This window comes from Procambarus clarkii, chromosome 52, assembly GCF_040958095.1.
Source record: "Procambarus clarkii isolate CNS0578487 chromosome 52, FALCON_Pclarkii_2.0, whole genome shotgun sequence".
In the NCBI taxonomy this organism is placed as follows: domain Eukaryota; kingdom Metazoa; phylum Arthropoda; class Malacostraca; order Decapoda; family Cambaridae; genus Procambarus; species Procambarus clarkii.
This window is the reverse complement of record NC_091201.1, coordinates 23,786,281-23,808,981: the sequence shown is the minus strand read 5'-3', so window position 1 is coordinate 23,808,981 and position 22,701 is coordinate 23,786,281. Positions and strand designations below refer to the sequence as shown.

Genomic DNA, 22,701 nt, shown 5'->3' with positions numbered 1-22,701 from the left:
CCACTTACCATTGAACTGATTAAAAAAATCGGGAAATAATAATGCTACTACTGTTACCACAAATACTACCTGGGTGTAAATACCGACGTGAAAACACTTATGTACTCATCTAATTGTACTCACCTAGTTGTGCTTGCGGGGGTTGAGCTTTGGCTCTTTGATCCCGCCTCTCAACTGTCAATCAACTGGTGTATAGATTCCTGAGCCTACTGGGCTCTGTTATATCTACATTTGAAACTGTGTATGGAGTCAGCCTCCACCACATCACTGCCTAATGCTTTCCATCTGTTAACTACTCTAACACTGAAAAAGTTCTTTCTAATGTCCCTGTGTCTCATTTGGGTACTCAGTCTCCACCTGTGTCCCCTTGTTCGCGTACCACCAGTGTTAAACAGTTTATCTTTATCTACCCTGTCAATTCCTCTGAGAATATTATATGTAGTGATCATGTCTCCCCGAACTCTTCTGTCTTCCAGTGGTTATCTGTCAATAAGCTTTGCTCGTAGCTCATTCCTCTTAGCTCGGCGATTAGCCTGGTGGCATACCTCTGAACCTTTTCTAACTTTGTTTTGTGTTTGACAAGATGTATACTCATATTCCAGTATTTGTCTGCCATACGAGGTATACAAATTTCTGAATGATTTCTTACAAGTTTCGGAAGGCAGTTCTTATGTTCGCCAGCCTTGCATACGCCGCTGATGTTATGCGTTTGATGTATAAACCCATGGAAATGCATTCCCGTCAAATCCACAAATGCCAAAACGTTACTTCACTTCAAAATCCAATTGGAAAAAAAATCCTCAGGAACATTGTGGATACCTTTTATAAGTCGCCGGCTTTCTGTCCCTGTTGAGGTCACTTGAGAGATGGTGGTCCGCTATAAAAAAAAAAGTGATTATCATTGATTGATTACGGGCTCACCATAGCCCGTGCTACATAAACACTTCATTCTGAGTAGCTAAATTTAAAACAACAACATATTGATTGACTGACTGATGGAACTATATATCCGCCAAAGCCGTAAATGTCAAAATACATTTAAATTTCAAAATCCACCTCGATAAAATCATCAGGACAAATGGGGGACTTTCGACAAGCCCCCGGCTTCCTGCCTTTGTTGAGGCCACTAAAAAGATAGTGGCCCTCTGATAAATTCTAGTAAAAAATCAATTGTACAAAACATGTGAAGCTGTAACGCAACGGATACAACAAAGCCAGTAGGTAGGGCATACATACACCTCAATTCCCCATAGTCATTGATCGGTAACTACAACAGTAACACCATTAACTGGCTCCGTTTTCTCTGACATCAGTCTGTTTCAACCAAAGAAAATGAGTTTGCTAGAATTTTCTTCATTTCCAGAAACGAACAAATAAATCTCCATTTTTGTAGTCGGCCATAATTCAGCGTGTTAATACAGCACAATTATAACACGAGTAACTTTAGTGCCTAAGAAAGAGATCGTCCGGCCGGGAGGAGAACTCACTCGTAAAAGCAAATTGTGACTCGAATGCATCGTTGTTTACATCTTCCGTCGCAGGTGCCAGATGACCGCCTCTCACCATCACTAACACTCATCTTTCCGCGCACAGCCACTCACTCATTCACTCCAGGTACAGTTGGACTTCACTCTAGTGAGGGGGGAAGGCGGGCGGTGCGGGCACCACACCCCCACCAAGCTCAGGTACTGACCTGGTCACTAGGGCAGTCTTGGTGCTCGCTACGACATGGGGGGGGGGGGGGGAAGGACCTTTTTTTTTAATATATAAACACTTATGGCTAATATTAAACTATTAGGCTGAGAAGTAGCTGATGTTAATTCTGCGGCCAGTGTGATAGTGGTGACGAGATATTTTCATGGCACAAGTACTGGCTCATTAAATATTCTTGCCTAACCAGCTTGGCATCGCCTCACTATAGTGGTGGGAATCGTCTCGCTTCCTCGTACTGTTCAGTCGACTCGTAAAGATATCGCCCAGAAAGTTAAATATTTTGCATTGCATCGGATGATGACTTGAGCAATTTTTCCACCGTGATACTGACCGTCAAAGATAATGCAGATTAGTTGTTTGTTGAATATACTGTATATGCTTCTGTTAAATATATGAACAGTTTGATATTTTATAGATTTATGAAAGGTTTGATGACATATTAATAAGAATTTCATCCATTTCTCTATAAGAATTAAATTTGTCCACTCCTACTGAAAATTACAATGTTGGGTTGTTTGGATTACTTGGGGAAATTTTAGTTCATGTTTGTCAGTCAATTTAAGTGCAATTGAGTCTGGCTAGTACTTGGATGATTGTGTAAACATTCTTGTCCATGGATAGGGAGCTCATGGTATGCTCCCTAGCTATGGGCGGGCTAACTGGCCTCCTGTCATTGACAATGATATACAATTATATATTTCTTTACAAATATGTTGTACACTACTTTAAAGTTCACTGTACATATGAAGAGCTTCATGAAATATTCAGGTTTATTAAAATAAACTCAAAACATAAACCTTATAACAAATTATTGTTTCTTAAATAATTTAAAAAGAGAAACTTTTGTATTGATAGGTGTACAGTATTGAATTTAATAAAAATAATGTACAAGTATTTGCAAACTTGTAGATATCATTTAAAACAAACTTAGTGACTTGACATAAATAAATCTATTTCATAAATGCAGACCGGGTTTTTTTCTAATAAAATATTGAATATACACTTTAGCTAATGTTTTTTGTATCACAGAACATGTACATGATTACATTCATGCGGCCAGTGTGATAGTGGTGGCTAGAGATATTTTCTTTAAAATAAATTTCCCAGAACATGTACATTATAGGTACCCACAGATATATTCGTGTCATTGAAATGCTCAGTATATTACAGTATTGGCTTAGAACAGTAAATCATAGCATTTTTGCTGTTATTACACTATATTCACAATTTATATATACAGTACCTACTTTTTATGCACGATAATGAACCAATAAGCTGTTCTGGTGTGTCAATATTGTCCAAGTATAGAATGGTGCCACTTGCTACATCGCCACTTACTACCAGCAATGTAGTAAGTGCTACAAGCGCCACTTACTACCAGCAGATGACACCAGCAAATTTTTTTTTCTCTAGAGATAGTCCTGCACGGACCTGCCCCGCTAAGAGGGACCAGCCAGTGGCTCAGAGCCCGTGCAGGAATAGCAGCCGATGTAACCTAATGTAGCAAAATTTCTCGCAATATATTATGCACATCATTAACTCTAGCCACACACACACTGTTATTACAGCCCATTCTCACAAGCATTCCCAACGTTAAGAAACTGCTGTACAAAAGTGCCTTAATTTAAACCAACCAGAGGACCCATGAAAAGAAGACAGTACAGTGTCAATTTCATGAGCTGCTACCATTTTCTTGTATATCAGTTTTTGGCCTTAGGTAAAGTATACGTCAAAATGAGATGTGCTATGAAGAAAACGGGTTGGTTATCATCAGATTCCTGGTCACTAAATCATGAATATAAATAATTTTCCAAAAGTTTATTTTCTAAAGGAATATGAGGTCACATTTCATGAAGCTGTTCACACACAGCTTTGTGTTGTGAATGTCTGCCACACGCTGTGAACATCCTAAACTGCATTGTGTTTACTGATAACGGAACCCTGTACATAGTCTTTATGACAGTCAGGATCTTTTATGACACTGTCATTGCAAAATAATTGCAGCTATTTATTTATTTATTCATAATTAAGTGATGCTGTGAGCACAAGCTGTATGGTGGTGCTGTGAGATGCTGCAGCACGCACAACCTGTGGTCGCTCTCTCAGTAATGAAGCCGTGACCCAGAAATGGAGCCCATAATTTTTTGCCAAGATGGCATCTGTTTACTGGAGACCCGATAAAGTAAATGTTAACGCTGTGTACGAGTGGAACTTTTAAATCTTTCATGGTAAAAATTATCCCTGTTTGACTCGTGCAGTGTAGTCAGATCACACATTTGACACATGCAGCTGAAGGCAAGAGGAATTGCATATGGCAACACAATGAGAGAGAAATTTGTAGAAAATTGTTTAGCATTCTGAGCACAGTTGACATTTGAAACCCTAATTTTAATCAAAACTTATTATGACTTGTATACAAATTTTGTTGACAAAATTATTTTTCTTAGTGAAATGAGCTGTTTTCCATTTCCATTCCACACATTTATATTTTTGTTTGTGAAAATTGGTAGGATCACAATATTATATGTGTATAACAATACAGTAATTAAATTTTAATGTATGTATGTTTTTCCAGATGGTAAAAAGATATAGCTGGATGAAAAAAGATCTAGAGTTATACTGTTCTTTTTTATATAAAATTAAATTTAGGCAAGAATGGATAGCCTACTAAAAGTATATTCAATACAATAATTTACAGTAATAATATAATTTCACATGTTGAAAATTATGCAATAAGTTATAATTATATGCAAAGAAATCACAGTAACGTGATGTATCAATGAGAAAATCAATTGAAGTCATGTGAGGGATGTGAACACATGGACACTCCTAAGCACACTGGTTTTCTTCCCAAGTTATAATCACACGGAAGTGAGTGCCATAGTTTATAGTTGAGCTACTATTCTTAATTTATCAAAATAAATACTGAGGGTTATTTATCAATATTTTCAAATTACAGTTTCAATCATTTTCTTTTTAGGTACATTGTATGGACATTCTTATAATAAGATAAATTTTTCATTTTTAGCACATCCTATAAAAATTGAACGTTAAAGGAGAAAAATTCTAAGTTCAATATGTAACTAGTATACTATTACAAAAAGCATGGTCAAATGCATAAAGTTAGGCAAGGAAGGTTTTGTTGCAGTAAAAGCCATCAGTTTACTCTTATATACAGTGAAATCACACTGACATATCCCTGAGAAAGTCTTCAAAGCAGGATGGGAATTCAACGAGCATCCTGGGTAACCCCAAACTTGCACATTAATGCATCAGCCACTTAATTCTAAAGATTAGACAATCTGGGTTCTGCTGGGATCCACTAGGTTGGCTACTAGCTCATTTCCTCCAATCTCCAAGTGGATCCATGCAGATCCCTGGTTGTATAATCTTTAGCATATCATGGCCCAGGGGTTAAGGCACATGTCTGGGGTTACCCCAGGATGCTGGTTTGATCCCTGTCCTGCTTCAAAGATTTTTCTCAGCTCACTTTTATCCTTAACATAAACAAATGTAGGCTTAAATAGGCTTTATCTTTGCATAATTCAAAAAAAAAATTAAATTTTGTGAATGATGCAATATTTTACATGGTGTAAATTGTAGTGTTAATTTAGGTATATACTTTTCCTTTTAGCAATCCTCCACCACCACCTCCTTCACCACCTCCAACACCTCCACCAACGCCGCCTCCAACACCACCTCCAACACCGCCACCAACTCCACCTCCAACCCCTCCACCGTCACCACCACCTTTGCCACCGTAATGTTGGAAGTGACCTGCAACGATCGACTGGGCAAGAAAGTGAGGGTGAAGTGTAACCCAGATGATACAATTGGTGACTTAAAGAAACTTATTGCAGCACAGACAGGTACACGGTGGGACAAAATTGTGCTAAAAAAATGGTACACCATTTTCAAAGACCACATAACGATTGGAGATTATGAGATCCATGACGGAATGAACCTGGAGTTGTACTATCAGTAAAAAATATCCCTTGGCTGTTGCCTTGCACCATGTGTCAAATACTTTTTTTGTTATCAAGTTTGAATAGTTTTCTCTCAGTTTTTTCATTTTTCCCATATATATAGTACATTATTCACGAACGTTGTAAATGGCCATTTTCAAAATGTAAATTTTGTGCCTATGTATCTAGTTCCTCACAGTCCTTTTTTTTGTTTCATCATGGTGGGCATATATTATTTACTATAGAGTTTTTATGTGCATATACTGTACATTGTATATTTAATATTTTGGTAATATCCTTGGTCACCATTAATGTGAGTGAAATGTTATTTTCAGTTGGTAGCTTGGCTTGATGGAAAGATACATAATAATATATTATGTTTATCAACTGTAATAATGAATATATTTTAAGTCTTTTCTCACAGTCTGTTGATTGGAATTGTATTGTCATGTTTTTAATAAAATTTGAAATGTGAACAATATGTATTTACTTGTCCTCATCAAAGGTGTACATTGGTTAGCCTGTGAATTATGTTAGGGTTTTGTCTTGCATGTTAAAGAGAATGGAAGCAAAGCATCAATGGGATGATATATCTAAAGCATCTAGGTCAAACAGCGTTTGTTATGGGTGACTTTACTTTAAGTTCAGTGGCATGTACATACCGGTAACTGCTATTATTACTTTTTTCATTTCATTCTAAGCCACTTCAAGGATTCTACAGATGCATTGTAACAACTTCAAGGATTCTACAGATGCATTGTAACAACTTCAAGGATTCTACAGATGCATTGTAACAACTTCAAGGATTCTACAGATGCATTGTAACAACTTCAAGGATTCTACAGATGCATTGTAACAACTTCAAGGATTCTACAGATGCATTGTAACAATTTCAAGGATTCTACAGATGCATTCTTCATCATTAAAGTCATCTCACATGTATTCCTCTTAATGACCTATGACCACACTAAAATTGTTTTCAGTAACGTGTTAAGAATTTGTATACAGTTTGTGTGTTTGAAATCAATTTTAATGAATAATAACGATGATATAAAATGGTTTGTTATTTCCAAGAAAGAGTTAGTATTATTGGAGTTATGAGAAAGTGGAAAACTATGCCTTAGGGCTCTGTCCTAAAACATCTAATATTTACCATATATATATATATATATATATATATATATATATATATATATATATATATATATATATATATATATATATATATGTAATATATATGTAATATATATGTAATATATGATTTAGATAGGATTAAATAATATTTGCAGATTGACATAACAAGGGATTGCGATGTGGTATCTAAATGGAGGGACACTGTCGCACTACTGGCTTGTGGTGTTAGGTGAAACATATCTGAAAGAATGCGTAGCAAGTATAGTTGAGATCTTGTACGTCACGAGATAACTAAGGCCTGTGACCCTGGTGGTTACAATATCATACACTCACTACACATGACAACGACAATAGCATTTCTGAGCAAGGTCCTGTACACGTCGTCATCTTGGATGGCCTCTAGCCACCCTGCTCTCGTGATTTGCTGCAACATACAAAATACAAAGCACTAACTAATCACGAACGTACGAACCCAAGCCACCCACCTAACCTAATCTACCGATGCATAGAAAACGAAGACATTTGTAAATCTATCTTTCATAGAATTTCGTCATTTGTACGTTGGAAAGCATAACGTTTACATTGAGACGAAGTAGTTAAGGGGCCGGGTTGCTAGACTTTTACCATGGGGCTCTCACGGGCTCAAGGCTTCAAGGTTTCACGGGCTCATGGCTTCACGGGCTCATGGCTTTACGCGCTCAACCCTTCACGGGCTCAAGGCTTTACGCGCTCAAGGCTTCACGCACATACATGATCCTTGTGAAGGAACCCTCCGGGAAAGATTACTCGTGAGTACAACTAGACCATTGTTTACAGGTTTGGAACTTTGGTGCCTGTCATTTGTTTCCTAGCAACTGTCATGTCTTCTGGGAGTTGTCACGTTGTGTCCTGGCAGGTGTCATGCCTTCTGGTAGTTGTCATACCTGGCGCTAGGTGTCATGTCTCTTGGTCATGTAGTCTCTTGGCAGCTGCCATGTTGTCTCCTTGTAGCTGTCATATCGTCTGGCATGTATGAAGCTGTCATGTCTCGCGGTGGGCGACTTTCTCCCGCAAGTTTCCCCTTTAAGCATGACCTTGGTGCTGTCACCCTCCGCACTCCGTTACACTCGCCGCATTACTCTCGCTATTCTCACTCCTCTTGCTCATGTCTTAACAATAAGTCGAAGAAAACATTGTATGCGCTGCAAAGTGCAACTATGCAACTTTGTAGACTAAATGCAAGGACGCAAACAACAACAGTTGCCTGATTCCCACCCATTCTCCTGTTTAGATAGTAGTTTGTGTAACTGTGTGCACTGTAGTACAAAGATTGACGTTCTAAGCAATTAAATAGTAGAACTTTGTACTATTCACTTTATAGAGTCAGAAAGAAATGAAACTTAAACAAATATTCCTAGGCCTAGTATAGCACACATATGTACTATATTAGGCCTCAGATATCGTGTATTAGACTTAGGAAGGTTAGGTTAGGTTAGTTTGCCTTTGCAACATAAGTAGAAAATAGTGGAAAATAGTTTTCCAGTTAGTCCAACTCAATAGAGCCGATTACTAATTTCGTTGTACGTCTGTATATATATACTATGGTCCCCATGATTAGTATATATACTACCAAAACTGGGGACGATAGGTTGCCCGATTCCCAGGTACGTATCCAGCAGTACACAATGTACACACCAAAGCACTGTAACTTGGGTAGCCAAAGCCGCAGACTTCTGCTGGATTCAAAGAGCCCGTAAGGAGGGGCCGAGGAGAGGTTTGACATGTTGTATAGTAGTGAGCGAAGCCTTGTAGTTGTTATGGTGAGGGTGAGGATAGTACGTGGCTGGTCTCCTTGCTGGGCCCGCGAAGCCCTGTAACACCACACTCACTCCCTCACTCCCTCACACACCTTACCTCACTCCCTCACACACCTTACCTCACTCCCTCACATACCTTACCTCACTCCCTCACACCCTCACACCCGTCCAACCACTTGGGCTGGACGGATGAGCGACGGTCTCGCGTCATACAGGTCGGCATTCAATCCCCGACCCTCCAAGTGGTTGGGGACCATTCCTTCCCCTTCCCCCCGTCCCATCCCAAATCCTTATCCTAACCCTTTTCCAAGAGATATAAAATCGTAATGGCTTGGCGCTTTCTTCTAATAGTTCCCTTACCTCACTCAGCATATATATATATATATATATATATATATATATATATATATATATATATATATATATATATATATAATAAAGGGATGGTTGAGATGTAAATCTGGTCTTAATCACACTCTGATCAGACCTTGACAAAGCGAGAGCTATATAATATATTATTATTATATTGGGGTTATACTAATAGGATTATGTTATTGGAGTTATATATATATTGAAACTAAAATGGTTGTGATATAATATTGGGGATATAATATTTGCGTTATGTTAGTGGGATTATAATATAGATATTATAATATAGGGGTGATGGTATTGAGGGTTATAATATTGGCGATTAGTGTTAGAATTTTAGGATCATTATATTGAGATATAATTTTAGGTTTAGAATATTATGGATTATAATACTGGGGGATATAATATAAGGGTTAGAAAAGTAGGTAATATTGGGGCTTTAATATATTTGGATTATTAAAAAGGTTTGAACATATTTTCATCAGCATGTTAAACTATTATTCATAACCCTTAAAAAATATCTAAAATATAATTTTTGATCATCTCTTGAAGATCTAAATTTGATCATCTAATTTCAACCGCGCAAGAATCCTGTTGCTACCCTAGACTGGTATGAGTTCCATAAGGTAAGGTTACCCAAGCAACACTAGGACGACTCCAAGGCCAGGCTGGAACACAGCCACCTTATCTGTAGGTGTTCCACCTCCATAAACAGGTTTTTTGCTTGTCTTTGGCTGGCCGGCTGGCTGGCAAAGCCCGTTTTCGCGAACGATGTCAAGAAACTGTCGTACTCAAAGTGCAAATAATCTTACCTAACCGGAGCACTCACGAACAGAAAACGGGACATTATGTCTTTATTTCGCGAGCCGCCACTATTATTTTCTTGTAAGACAGTTTTTTTGGCTTTTGGTAAAGTTTTCGTCGAAATGCGACATGCTATAAACAGATCAGGTTGGGCTGGCAGGTCATCGTCGTCGGTGAGGTGTGCCTGTAGAAGTAACCTGTTTTGGTCGTACATACGTGCAGGTGTGCACGTATTCACCTAGATGTGCTTGTGGGGGTTGAGCTCTGGCTCTTTAGTCCCGCCTCTCAACCGTCAATCAACTGGTGTACAGATTCCTGAGCCTACTGAGCTCTATCATATCTACATTTGAAACTGTGTATGGAGTCTGCCTCCACCACATCACTGTGTGTGTGTGTGTGTGTGTGTGTGTGTGCATCAAAGCCTCTTCAGTAACAACGGAACAAGACCCCCTCTCAGTAACAACTGGATGAGGCACCCTCTTTACTAACAACGAGACGAGTAACCCACCAAGTAGCAACGGAACGACTAACCCACCCAGTAACAACGGAACGAGTATACCGTTCAATACTAGCGGAATAAGTAACCCTGCCAGGGACTAGGGAAGGAGACAGCAGTATGACGGGTATAGGCCAGACGAGACAACGGAGCGCGCAGTAATACAAAGCAGACCGCCCCTCTCTAGTTGTGGTCAGGACTGCGGTGATGGCGGGAGACGCCGCGGCAGACACGAAAAGCGGGTTCTTAAATATCGCTTCCCATCATAGCTCACCAGCCACCACCGTCGCAACCTCACGCTAACCCATGGCTGCTAACCACCTGACATTAAGCTGGCCTCAAATTAATCTCATTTTGTAGCTACTATACAACGTACCACTCTTAAGACAATCGACTTGAGAATGGTCCAGGACGGACCGAAACGTCGTCGTCCCTTCACCTTCTAGTGTGTGGTCTGGTCAACACTCCTAAGTAGATTCGACTTTACGTATTCCAGTGACTTCAGTGCCCCATGCGACTCTCGTCAAGGTGCTGCTGATTATTATATTTGTAAATGGGTCTCATGACTTGCATTATGAGGCTTTAGTTGCTCAGGAACTGGATTTCCAGGACTTCTGGAGACATGTTAGTTATTAATTGAGCATCCACTTTGCAAGTTGAACAGTTGGCTATCCCTGTAGTACTCAACATTACTAAAAAATACTGCAATAGACAGCTTAATTGTCTCCATCATCGTATCTTCATTACTAATATTGAATAGCTTAAAATTAAATTGTAACCTGCTTGTCTCTGAAGATGATATTTCCCTACAACAGGGATAGGTAACAGTTCAACTTGCAAAGTGGATGCTCAATTACTGACTCCTCTTCAGTAACATTTCTTTTAGTTGTGTTGCCATCGGACTGATAAACATTGACAGCACTTCCTGTCCTCCGTGTAGCTGAACTGAGAGATCAGTCAAGGTGCATGGACTGTGATGTTGCTTTCACTCCGTACAATGTGTGTTCAAGGGTATATATTTTGTAATTTTTTTGCTATTGGCGAGATAATTGCTCCATGCAGGTGCTGCACATTCCAGAATTTGTTTAACGTACGTGATATAGGGCTCTAAATATAGCCTTGATCAGATTTGCGAAGACAATTTCAGTGTTAGCCAACCTTGTATATGCTGATTATATGTGGATTACATGTAGCTACGAGATTTATTTAGAGTGACATCTACAAGTTATTTTCCCTTTTTTCCTCCAGAAGTATTTAGCATCCCAGTTGGTGGCTGGTGCTGTACCTCCTCTTTCCTATAGCATTGACCATTACTATACGTTCTGGCGTCCTGGAACTGACTTTAGTCGCCTACCCCATCAACAACTGTAGGTCTGTAATGCTGGGTAGGGTAGAGTGTTGGATGGAGGTGTGGAAGTGTGTCAGACAGCCTCAAGTATCATGTTGCCTCCTTCGACCTCATCCAGCAAGAGAATGTGAACAGTCTGCAACTGCGCAGCTTCACCACGATACCAACATTTTTTTATATTGATAAAAATATAGCCTAACCTGGGATAATAAAAGCCTAGCCCGGGCGGGTTAGGTTTTAAGAATAGTTCTTTTACCAACCGCCTAACTCCCGCAAGAGCGTCATAACGTTCCTCAAAGGAATGCAGCTGAGGCCGAGAGATCTTCGGGTTTCTCTCTCCAGGAGAATATATGGAATATATTTTCTCCCTCGTGGAATATATGTATCTTTTATTGAATTCATGCATCACTCATGGAATACATGTATCATGCATGGAGTTCACGTATCATGCTGAATATACAGAGCTCGTATAGAGTCATTGTTTACATCAAGGTAACACAACTGCCAGACGGCTCCATGGATCTCCTTTCTGTCTGGTGGCTGCCCTCTGTCTGGGGCGGAGGGCCACGTCACGTGATGCACACACCATTTTACCCTGAAAAGGATCATATTACTCTCCAAAGTACCATGTTATATATCAGAGTACTGCAGTATACTCCAAAGTACCATATTTAACGCCAAAGTACTGTAATACACTTCAAAGTACGATATTATATTCTAAAATGACATATTCCACTCCAAAGTATCAGGGGGACCAATCAAAGTATCAGGGGACCAACCAAAGTATCAGGGGGACCAACCAAAGTATCAGGGGACCAACCAAAGTATCAGGGGGACCAACCAAAGTATCAGGGGACCAACCAAAGTATCAGGGGGACCAACCAAAGTATCAGGGGGACCAACCAAAGTATCAGGGGGACCAACCAAAGTATCAGGGGACCAACCAAAGTATCAGGGGGACCAACTAAAGTATCTGGGGACCAACCAGAGATTAACTTGACCAATCCCTAAGCAATCAGCACATGCTCTGCCTGAGCAATATTTTCTCTCTGCTTTGAAAATTACCAAACGGAAAATATGAATTAGAGACATCAATGACTTTCCTAATAAATTCTATTTTAATTTCGAGGTAGGATAATGCATTTTAGTGTCGTCGTAACGCTAAAATGTTTAATTAATACATTTACAATACAAATACATGTAAGGAAACTAGACGACCACCAACACACTATCCTAAAGATCCTATAAAGGAATGGAAAGACCGTATAAATCCATATTCCATCGTACAAAGGGAAGTAGTGAGAGAAAAGGATCAGGGACTCGACAAACCACTGAGCCTGTCTCTGGAGCATATAAGTATGCTTGCAAAATACTATATTCATCATATACATCCTATTTATAACATATGTTCTTGTGTTATAAATAGGAACTGCCTCGTATGAGCCAATAGGCTTTCTGAAGTTACCTTCATTCTTATGTTCTTATGTACCCGATTGATGCTACAGTATGGAGTACCAGCCTGGAAGCCCTCCACATATAAAAAAACGAATATTGATGTGCAGTGGTTGCTGCAAGACTGGACCTGATGGGATTGACTTACGGGGTTGGATGGATGTAACTAACATTTAGTGATCACGCTGACGAGCCGCGGTGTGTGTGTGTGGCTGATCTGGTCAAGGACAACTTTTACTCCCACCATCCTATCAGATTTATGTCTTGGATGTCTAGCTTTTGGAAGCGCTCAGGTGCCGTGGAATCCTACAAGGCCGAGAGCCTCAGATGCTCAGTGATCCTCCAAGAACATAACAAGATAAGACTTGATGAACATTAGAATTAAGGTTACTGCAGAAGGCTAATTGGCCTTCTGCCACTATTTTTTGTATACAAGAGATCTTACATTCTTGTGCAGCCACCAGCACGCATAGCGTTTCGGGCAAGTCCTTAATCCTATTTTTCACGCACACATCCCCAGGAAGTAGTCTGTAGCAGCTGTCTAACTCCCAGGTACCTATTTACTGCTAGGTGAACAGGGTCAGCAGGGTGAAAGACTCTACCCATTTGTTTCTACCTCCGCAGGGGATCGAATCCGGACCCTTAGGACTATGAACACCGAACGCTGTCCACTCAGCCGTTAGACCCCTGGCAGATTTGGCAGATGGCCAATATTTAGTTCTTCCGCAATTCAGAAACCTTTTTCTAAATTACTGCGTAACATAATATACGTAGGATCCTTTGATTGTTTCAAGCGTAGGTTAGACATACATATGAATGAGTTTGGGTGGATATAAACAGGAGCAGCCACATATGGGCCAATAAGCCTCGTGTAGTTTCTTTAATTTCTTATGTTCTAAAAATCTTGCTCTAGATTGACTTTATTATTAATCCATTATTAAATGACTCCCAGTATTAATCCTTTTGTTGAAAGCTTTCTTTTTACATATAAGGTTCTTCAGGCCCAAGGTTAACCATTTGGGGTCATTATTATTCGATGAAATCAATTTCTTTGGTATACTACGTTTCTGGGCTTAGTAAAGATTTTTTTTTAATGAGTTTGAAAACCGTTGATTCTGAGCCACTGGTGACTGGTGGTGGGGACCCGGGTGGTGGAGACCCGGGTGGTGCCGGGTGGTGGAGACCCGGGTGGTGCCGGGTGGTGGAGACCCGGGTAAGCCCCATCCACATCTTGGTGCCTCCGGGGCTTCCCCTTCCATACTGGAAACTGGTGGAAGTGACTGTTGGGGGGGGGGGAGGGGGAGGGGGGCGGATGACTGGGGTCGACGTACTTTCCCAATGGTTTTGCTGTCGAAACGTATCTTGGAACGTATCGTGTTAGTCTTTGGCAGGCAGCCCCCACTCACACAGGCGTAGTACACACATAAATCACAATAGCGTGATGCATCAAATGAACAAATCCACAAGAGCCGTGATGAGAGTTCGAACCTACGTCCGGGATGATCCCAGATGCGCCTTAATCGACAATACTTTTAACCATGTCGTGGCGGAGTCGACTAAGGCGCGTCTGGGATCATCCTGGACGTAGGTTCGAACCCTCATCGCGGCCCTTGTGGATTTGTTCATAGCCGTAGTCTGATGTGTACACCGAGCTGCTGCAGAGTGCCTGGGTACTGCAACAATTTGTTGTCACGTTTAACAAATTTGTTATAATTTTAATGCCAATGGAACAAGGGGGCATGAGTGGAAGCTTGGGATTCAGACGAGTCATAGAGATGTTAGAAAGTTTTCATTTAGCGTAATAATGGGAATTAACTAAAGGCGCAGGATGTTGAAGCAAACGCCATTAATAATTTTTAAAAGTAGACATGATAAGGAAATATTCCAGGAGTTACTGTCTATCAGAAAACCGACAGCATGCTAACAAGGGTCAAAAGTCGTATAACCCCTACTCCCACCTGGGTAAATATTAAAAATAAAAAAATATAAAAAATGGGAGAGACTGCAAACATTTTTGGATGACACTCAGGAACTTCTTCAAACACGGCATGACTTCTCAAGGAAGAACGTTGATGGGAACCGGATCTGCAGGTGGGCACCTCACCTCACCTCACTACGCCATGTAAGAATAGTTTTTAGTAATCTAAATAATTAGTAAGCCAATATAAGTGCAATTATGGAATGTGGTGAATGTAAGTGAATTCCATTCAGTGGTAGCACACTTGCCTCATGCCTCGCCTGCCATTACTGCTGGTTCGAGCCTTGGATAGGGGAAGATGCTAGGGCACGATTTCTTATACTCTTCGTCCATGTTCATCCAGCAATAATTGGTAACCTGGTTGTAAACCGATTGTCGGGTCGTGTTCCAAGAAGTCTAGAAAGGGAAGGCTTCAGACGAGCTGTGAGAAAGTAGCGCTCTCAGACTGCTAATGTGATCTGTGAACACAACTCCTTATCTTACCTATGAGGTTATAGACAGGCGTCCATGGGGTGATTTCCTCATATCCATGTCTGCAACAAGGATATGAAGACAGCTCAGATGAACCACATGGATATGAGGAACATGCAAACCAAAATAGTCCACAGCACCCTGGTGTGCTGGAATGTAACACCATACTACAAGGAGGGCTGAGGTCAGATAAGATTAGGGAATGCTGATCTAATCTGTGCTGAGGAAGTGCCTCGTCACTGAACGCAGGTGACCTGAACAAGCAGCTTGCAAGGATACAAGTGACTTTGCACACAAGAAGGTTCAACAACAGATATGAAAACTTTCTTAACATTACCTCATACTATATGAAGTTTTAACATTACCAAATACATCCAAACCTAACCCAACAAACCCATAACCTTACCCAACCTAACTTCCCCTAAACTGAACCAATTTAACCTAACCCAACGTAGCCTAACACAGCCCAGCCTAACCAAATACTATATGAGGTTTTAACACAGAAAACGAGCATTGTCGAAGAATCTTATTTACGATTTGACAATGACTCGCGTGCATTATTTCCTGATGATCCTTGGAGCTCTGCTTGACCATTCCTGTACGTATTGCCACTCAGGCACGTCCGGTGGGACCCCAGACCTGCTGGCAACAGATAAGCGATGATTCTGGCATATTGTTGCCCCTCTGTGATGATATCCGGCGGCACGCTGTTGCCCTCTGTGATGATATCCGGCGGCACGCTGTTGCCCTCTGTGATGATATCCGGCGGCACGCTGTTGCCCTCTGTGATGATATCCGGCGGCACGCTGTTGCCCTCTGTGATGATATCCGGCGGCACGCTGTTGCCCTCTGTGATGATATCCGGCGGCACGCTGTTGCCCTCTGTGATGATATCCGGCGGCACGCTGTTGCCCTCTGTGATGATATCCGGCGGCACGCTGTTGCCCTCTGTGATGATATCCGGCGGCACGCTGTTGCCCTCTGTGATGATATCCGGCGGCACGCTGTTGCCCTCTGTGATGATATCCGGCGGCACGCTGTTGCCCTCTGTGATGATATCCGGCGGCACGCTGTTGCCCTCTGTGATGATATCCGGCGGCACGCTGTTGCCCTCTGTGATGATATCCGGCGGCACGCTGTTGCCCTCTGTGATGATATCCGGCGGCACGCTGTTGCCCTCTGTGATGATATCCGGCGGCACGCTGTTGCCCTCTGTGATGATATCCGGCGGCACGCTGTTGCCCTCTGTGATGATATCCGGCGGCACGCTGTTGCCCTCTGTGATGATATCCGGCGGCACGCTGTTGCCCTCTGTGATCATATCCGGCACACTGTTGCTCTCTGTGATCATGTCTGGTATTCTGTTGCCCTCTGTTGAGTGAAAAGAAAGGAAAGGAAAAAAGAAAAGAGAGAGAGAGAGAGAGAGAGAGAGAGAGAGAGAGAGAGAGAGAGAGAGAGAGAGAGAGAGAGAGAGAGAGAGAGAGAGAGAGAGAGAGAGAGCAAGAGAAGAGAAAGAAAGAAGAGAGAAAGCAAGCAGTGTCATCTTTAAGATGACATTACTTGCTCTGATTGATACATTGCAACATGTGTCTCACATATGTTTCAATCTTGTCTTTCTCCTCCTCAGTAGCCAGGGAAATCCTTCTGCAACATTGTGAAGCGCACCTGGACCGTATGAAGCAATCCGCATCTGGAGAAGAAACCAGTGATATACAACTCCCCGAAACCAGTTTACATAGTGACTTACAAAACCATACTGGAGGGAGTGTCCCTTCCTGTATGATGAAGCTATTTTAATCGTGTTCGAGGAATTACCGCCCAGTAAGACTTTCCTATAATGAGTGAGCCTTCACGCACTAGGAAACTTTAAAATTAGAAATTACGTTTCGCGTTGTCCTCAGACATGTTTTGACCTACGTGCGTTGGATTATCCTATAGTACCTTTATCTTCGGTGCCACATTGTACACCGTATGCAAAGGGAACCTATGATGGGTTGAGAGATAACTTTCGTGGAATGAGAAACATCTTTGGAGCAAGAAGGGGATTGAATCGATAATGAAATACGGATATGCTGGGTTGAGGCTCCAATCATTCTAGGTAACACAAAATAAAATCACAACAATGTTATATATATTATATATATTAACGATGAAAATCATTGGAGCAGGACGGGGATCGAACCGGTGTCCTATTTAACCCCAGATGCGCGGCTTGGTGGAGAACTCTGTTACCTACAACAGAATGCATGTTGATTGTGTGTAAAACTTTGGTATGACTATCAGCTCGGTGCCTCCAGACTTCTAGTGGATCCGGCCCGATCTCAGGTTATATAAAATCGTTAGCATATCATGGTTCATGGGGCTAAGGTGCGTGTCTGGGGTTACCAAGGACGCTGGTTCAATCCCCATCTTGCTTCAAAGATGTTTCTCATTCAAGGAAAGTTTTCAAGAGAAATCGCTAAGCCAGTATAACCATACAGTACTTGGATGGGACCTGAGGACAAGGAGCTGGGATAGGAAAACGAAGGAAAAGACCGGTCCCCATTCCGGCCTGCTTTCCCCCTCTAGCCTCAAGTTCCGTGCAACCCCAGGCACACCAACGCTCATACCATCAAGTTATTTTATCCTTCTGTGGTTAAAGAATCTCAACCCATGTCGAAATAAAAGACAAAATAAAGAGCGTACAGTACGTTTAAGTGAAGCAGCGGACTATAAATAAAAACGGGCTGCCACAAGGGCATCAAGTTTGGTGTTGTAGTCTGTGAGCGTAAACCCGCGTCATGAGGCTTGGCCACCCTCCAGCCGGCCGCCCGCCTCCCACACCCCCCACGGGCCTTCTCCTTACAGGTATCTGTCAATATAAATATATATATATATATATATATATATATATATATATATATATATATATATATATATATATATATATATATATATATATATGACTCAGTCGCATATAGTCCTGGGGGACCATTCAGGCTTGTTTGCATATATATATATATATATATATATATATATATATATATATATATATATATATATATATATATATATATATATATATATATATATATATATATATATATCCCTGAACACATGAATAGTGGGGAAGTCACCATTAACTTGATTCAATCACCTAACACGCTTGTTGCTGCACATGTTATTAAACTCACAGTATTATATCTTATCCTCCGGAACTGTTAGCTTTAATTCCCTTTCAGGATTAACCAGTGATGTTCCAGAGACTAAACAAATCAATTAAGAAGTGCTACAGTGTAACATAGACAATAAACAGTGCTGCAAATTGCTCTAAATAGTCAATCGCCACATATTCCTGTCCCTACCACAAAATATTGTGCTCACTCCCAGTTAACGAGAAGTGGTCGAGACGTCAGCCAGAGCTCCCTGAAACCTATTTAAGAAGGATAGTTGTGACCGTTTAGCATAATGTGAATTGACGTCTAGTCATTATGATTGACAAAGACGTCAATCAGCCTATGTCAATTACTATTTTTACCACAAATTGAGTAAATAAATCTTTGATATCATTTAATTAAAGAGATATTAAATTCAATTTAATAATTTAGAATTTGTTCTCAATAATATTTAATACCAGTAATATTCTCGATTAATAATCGAGAATAGAAATATTCTCGATTATAGCCTAGTATGCTCCATGCATACTAGGCTATAATTATTTCTTGCTTGTGGGTTGGATGGCGTACCTGATGTGAAGCTAGTGTTTCTCTGTGGTCTATTTAATTGTTTTATTATAAATATTAATGTGGAGCTTCTCGGCAGATATCCAATGACCGCGATTTGATACTTGCACTGATTACTTCCTTCCTAACACCATGAACGCTTCTACACTAGCAAAGCTAGCTATGTGTTCAAGCGTTTTTAGTTGTTTCACAGTAGTTTTCTAGAGTAATGAGTGTGGTTGTTTCACAGTAGTTTTCTAGAGTAATGAGTGTAGTTGTTTTACAATAGATTTCTAGCGATGAGTGCAATTTGCTGTTTAAATCAAATTCTGCAGTTGTTTTGAATTTACACTCAAATAGAATATTCTTAGTGCAAATTTAATTTATATTCAGCATCAAGAATTGATCCAGGGAAGAAAGTAGAGGTAAAAATCCAACAACTGCCATGGATTACTGGATTATAACTGTCGTGGATTAATGCATGAATCTGTTTTGGATTATTCTGTGGTAATTGTTGTGTACTACTGTAGTAGTGTAAATTACGACTGGAACCAGATTTTTTTTCCCAAAGCTTGGGCAAGTCGCACCTTTTTTTTTCGGTGCCTTAGCCGGTTTCCGTCGCCGGTTGTATGATACTTGTCGTGGACTGCTGTTTGATAGCTATGGATAAGGCTTACAAAGCAAGATATCACTATCTAAGTGTTTACCTAAAGACCAGTTTTCACCAAACTAGTTACCAAACAGGTGATACATGTTTATTGTATAAACGGATGCTTACGTAGTTTTTGCAATGTTTTACTGGAGCTTTATGTGACGTCTAGTCCTGATGTAAGAAGAAACTGTGATGAGCATGAATAATATTTATTTATTTATTCCTGTAGGATCGAGCTCTTGGAACCTGCCTTTGCAGTCACCCGTTGTCTAATGTAATGACCCGTAGTCAGTATTTCTATAATTTCTATTTTTAATGAAGCTCACTTTTTCAACCTGCTCGTTTGTTCATTTCCCAATTACTCTTATGTTAACAAAATATTCTGACATTTCTAAGGCTCATCTGTTTCTTAAGCATCCATTCATGTGTTTTATTCTATTGATATTCATTGTTAATATCACTTTTTCCACTCTATCAGCCTCCTAAGGATTTGGTATCTCTACCCTCTCTTTCTTTTCAGGAGGTGGTAGGCCCTGCTTTCTTCATACTCCATCCCTCGTAATTCTGGGACGAGCCTAATTGTAAACCTCAGGATCTTTTCTAGTTTCCCCATGTGCTTTTTGAGGTGAGGATTCCATGATGGGGACTGCATACTAAGGCTGGTCTCATGTAGGCATTGTACAGTGACCTGAATGCTTCCTTATTTAGGTTACCAACGGATGTTCTGACATTTGTTTGTATAGAATATGCTGCTAATGTTATCACGTTTATATGTGGTTCCAGAATTAGGCTTTTTAAATAGCTAATCCCAGATCTTTTTTCTCTAGTCATTTCAGGGAGGTAGTTTCCCTTCAATGTGTGCCGTCCATTTGGTCTCCTGTCACCTACTCCCAATTATATCACATTACACATGCTGCTGTTGAAATGCAGCAGCCATTTCCAAGCACAACTCTGCAGCTTGTTTACGTCATCTCGGTAAATGTATTTTAAAATCCTCATGTGTCTCGATTCATCTATTTACGTTTGCATCGTCTGCAAGCAACATCGACATGCTCACTTGTGCATTTTGGTGAAACCTGACTTAATTCTTACTTGTAAGATAACACAAAAATATATACTATCAATAAAATGCAGCAAGCAAAGTAGTGGAGTAATTTAAAAATGGGCTTATCTATTCAGGGTGATTGGTGGGCTTATTTGTTGCTTGTTACCTTGGTCCGGTCTGGCTTGCAGGAGGATAAGAACCCAGGCATGTCTGGAGTAGCATTGAGGTGTTTTCTCTCCTTGGACTTTAGCTTTGTCAAGGCTGAGGTGCCAGTCTCGCACCAGTGAATGGTCGAAAAAAGGTCAGTAAAAACAAGACACTCTTTTTACTTAAGTCGGGATATTTCTTACATACACTGATCCAGGATGATGGGAGTAAGGGCTGGCTTGAGCCTGGTTCTTAATGATTTATTCCTTGTGAGACGGATTAACTTTTCTTCCTGATCAGGTATTAAGTTTAACCTAACAACACAATCTGGGGTTTCCAGTGCGAGTGGGTCTTTCATCCAGTGTTTTTCTTTCAATACCATTTTCTCTTCTGAAAAAATACTGTTCAAAACTCACGGACATAGACTGAAGATTGGTGATTTTTTCTGGAAGAAAAAATGTATGATACACTGTATGATTCTTAGAACGTTTGTATGATACAATAGGTGTAATTGATCAGATCCCATTTCTAAGCAAAGTTGTTCAAACAAACAGCTATTCCCTGAACTTTCTTTGGTCAAATTAACAACTTTAACTGCCTCATTTAGAACAGTTCTCAAACACTGAGGGTATATCTTTAGCAGCCAGAACTTCACGGGGACTATAGCAATGACGCCGAGGTCTGGCATTACCTGCTGCCTCTCGAATTTTTCTCATAACCCCAATGTTTTACCAGTTGTAACTCCCTTGCAATTAGCCCAGCTCGGTTTGCATTTTTACAACTACACAGTTTTTCAACACTCTGAATATCTCTGACTCGGTCGTGTGTACGGGTAAGGTCAAGTAGCACAGTAAATCTAGTAGGAAGTACTCTTTCCGTGGATCTTACATACACCAAGAATGTTGCACCTTTAGATATGTCAGTATTTTCGTCCAGTTGGATATATATATATATATATATATATATATATATATATATATATATATATATATATATATATATATATATATATATATATGTCGTACCTAGTAGCCAGAACTCACTTCTCAGCCTACTATGCAAGGCCCGATTTGCCTAATAAGCCAAGTTTTCATGAATTAATGTTTTTTCGTCTACCTAACCTACCTAACCTAACCTAACCTAGCTTTTTTTGGCTACCTAACCTAACCTTACCTATATATATAGGTTAGGTTAGGTTAGGTAGGGTTGGTTAGGTTTGGTCATATATCTACGTTAATTTTAACTCCAATAAAAAAAATTGACCTCATACATAGTGAAAAGGGTAGCTTTATCATTTCATAAGAAAAAAATTATAGTAAATAAATTAATTCAGGAAAACTTGGCTTATTAGGCAAATCGGGCCTTGAATAGTAGGCTGAGAAGTGAGTTCTGGCTACTAGGTACGACATATATATATATATATATATATATATATATATATATATATATATATATATATATATATATATATATATATATATGTGTGTGTGTGTGTGTGTGTGTGTGTGTGTGTGTGTGTGTGTCACGAAAATAAACACGTGATTAAAAATGTGATAGTGTCAGACTACGGAGGAAAATTGAAACAGGAATTTCCTTAAGTACTTTCGTATAATAATACATCTTCAGAAGG

At 40.2% G+C, this 22,701-nt stretch overlaps 2 protein-coding genes and 1 long non-coding RNA gene across 6 annotated transcripts in view; 2 read left to right on the top strand and 1 right to left on the bottom strand.

The window, feature by feature from the left end:
- ubl (Ubiquitin-like protein 5) overlaps positions 1–6,157 on the top strand; it is a 50,071-nt gene extending 43,914 nt beyond the window's left edge. For 2 of the 4 annotated variants that reach the window (XR_011222713.1, XR_011222712.1), the window contains exon 3: positions 5,348–5,500. Coding sequence is in view for 1 of the 4 variants with exons in the window: in XM_069304338.1 (XP_069160439.1) it covers positions 1,512–1,685; positions 5,348–5,698 (525 nt within the window). In the remaining 3 variants the exon portion in view is untranslated. Of the gene's footprint in view, positions 1–688; positions 1,686–5,347 lie in introns of those variants that run through there. The other 2 variants (XR_011222711.1, XM_069304338.1) reach the window with 2 other exon arrangements.
- Positions 6,158–16,052: 9,895 nt separating this feature from the next.
- Positions 16,053–16,877, bottom strand: LOC138352191 (activity-dependent neuroprotector homeobox protein 2-like). The gene has a single exon (XM_069304462.1). The coding sequence runs from the start codon at positions 16,875–16,877 to the stop codon at positions 16,053–16,055; it is 825 nt and encodes a 274-aa protein (XP_069160563.1).
- A 629-nt stretch (positions 16,878–17,506) lies between these two features.
- Positions 17,507–21,990, top strand: LOC123763795 (uncharacterized). The gene is made up of 3 exons (XR_011222689.1): positions 17,507–18,373; positions 20,400–20,504; positions 20,707–21,990. It is a non-coding gene; the product is annotated as an uncharacterized lncRNA (long non-coding RNA).
- Positions 21,991–22,701: the final 711 nt, after the last annotated feature.

Bases quoted from the DNA above. Each gene is read 5' to 3' on its own strand.
- LOC138352191 (XM_069304462.1), bottom strand. From the start codon at position 16,877: ATGATCACAGAGAGCAACAGTGTGCCGGATATGATCACAGAGGGCAAC.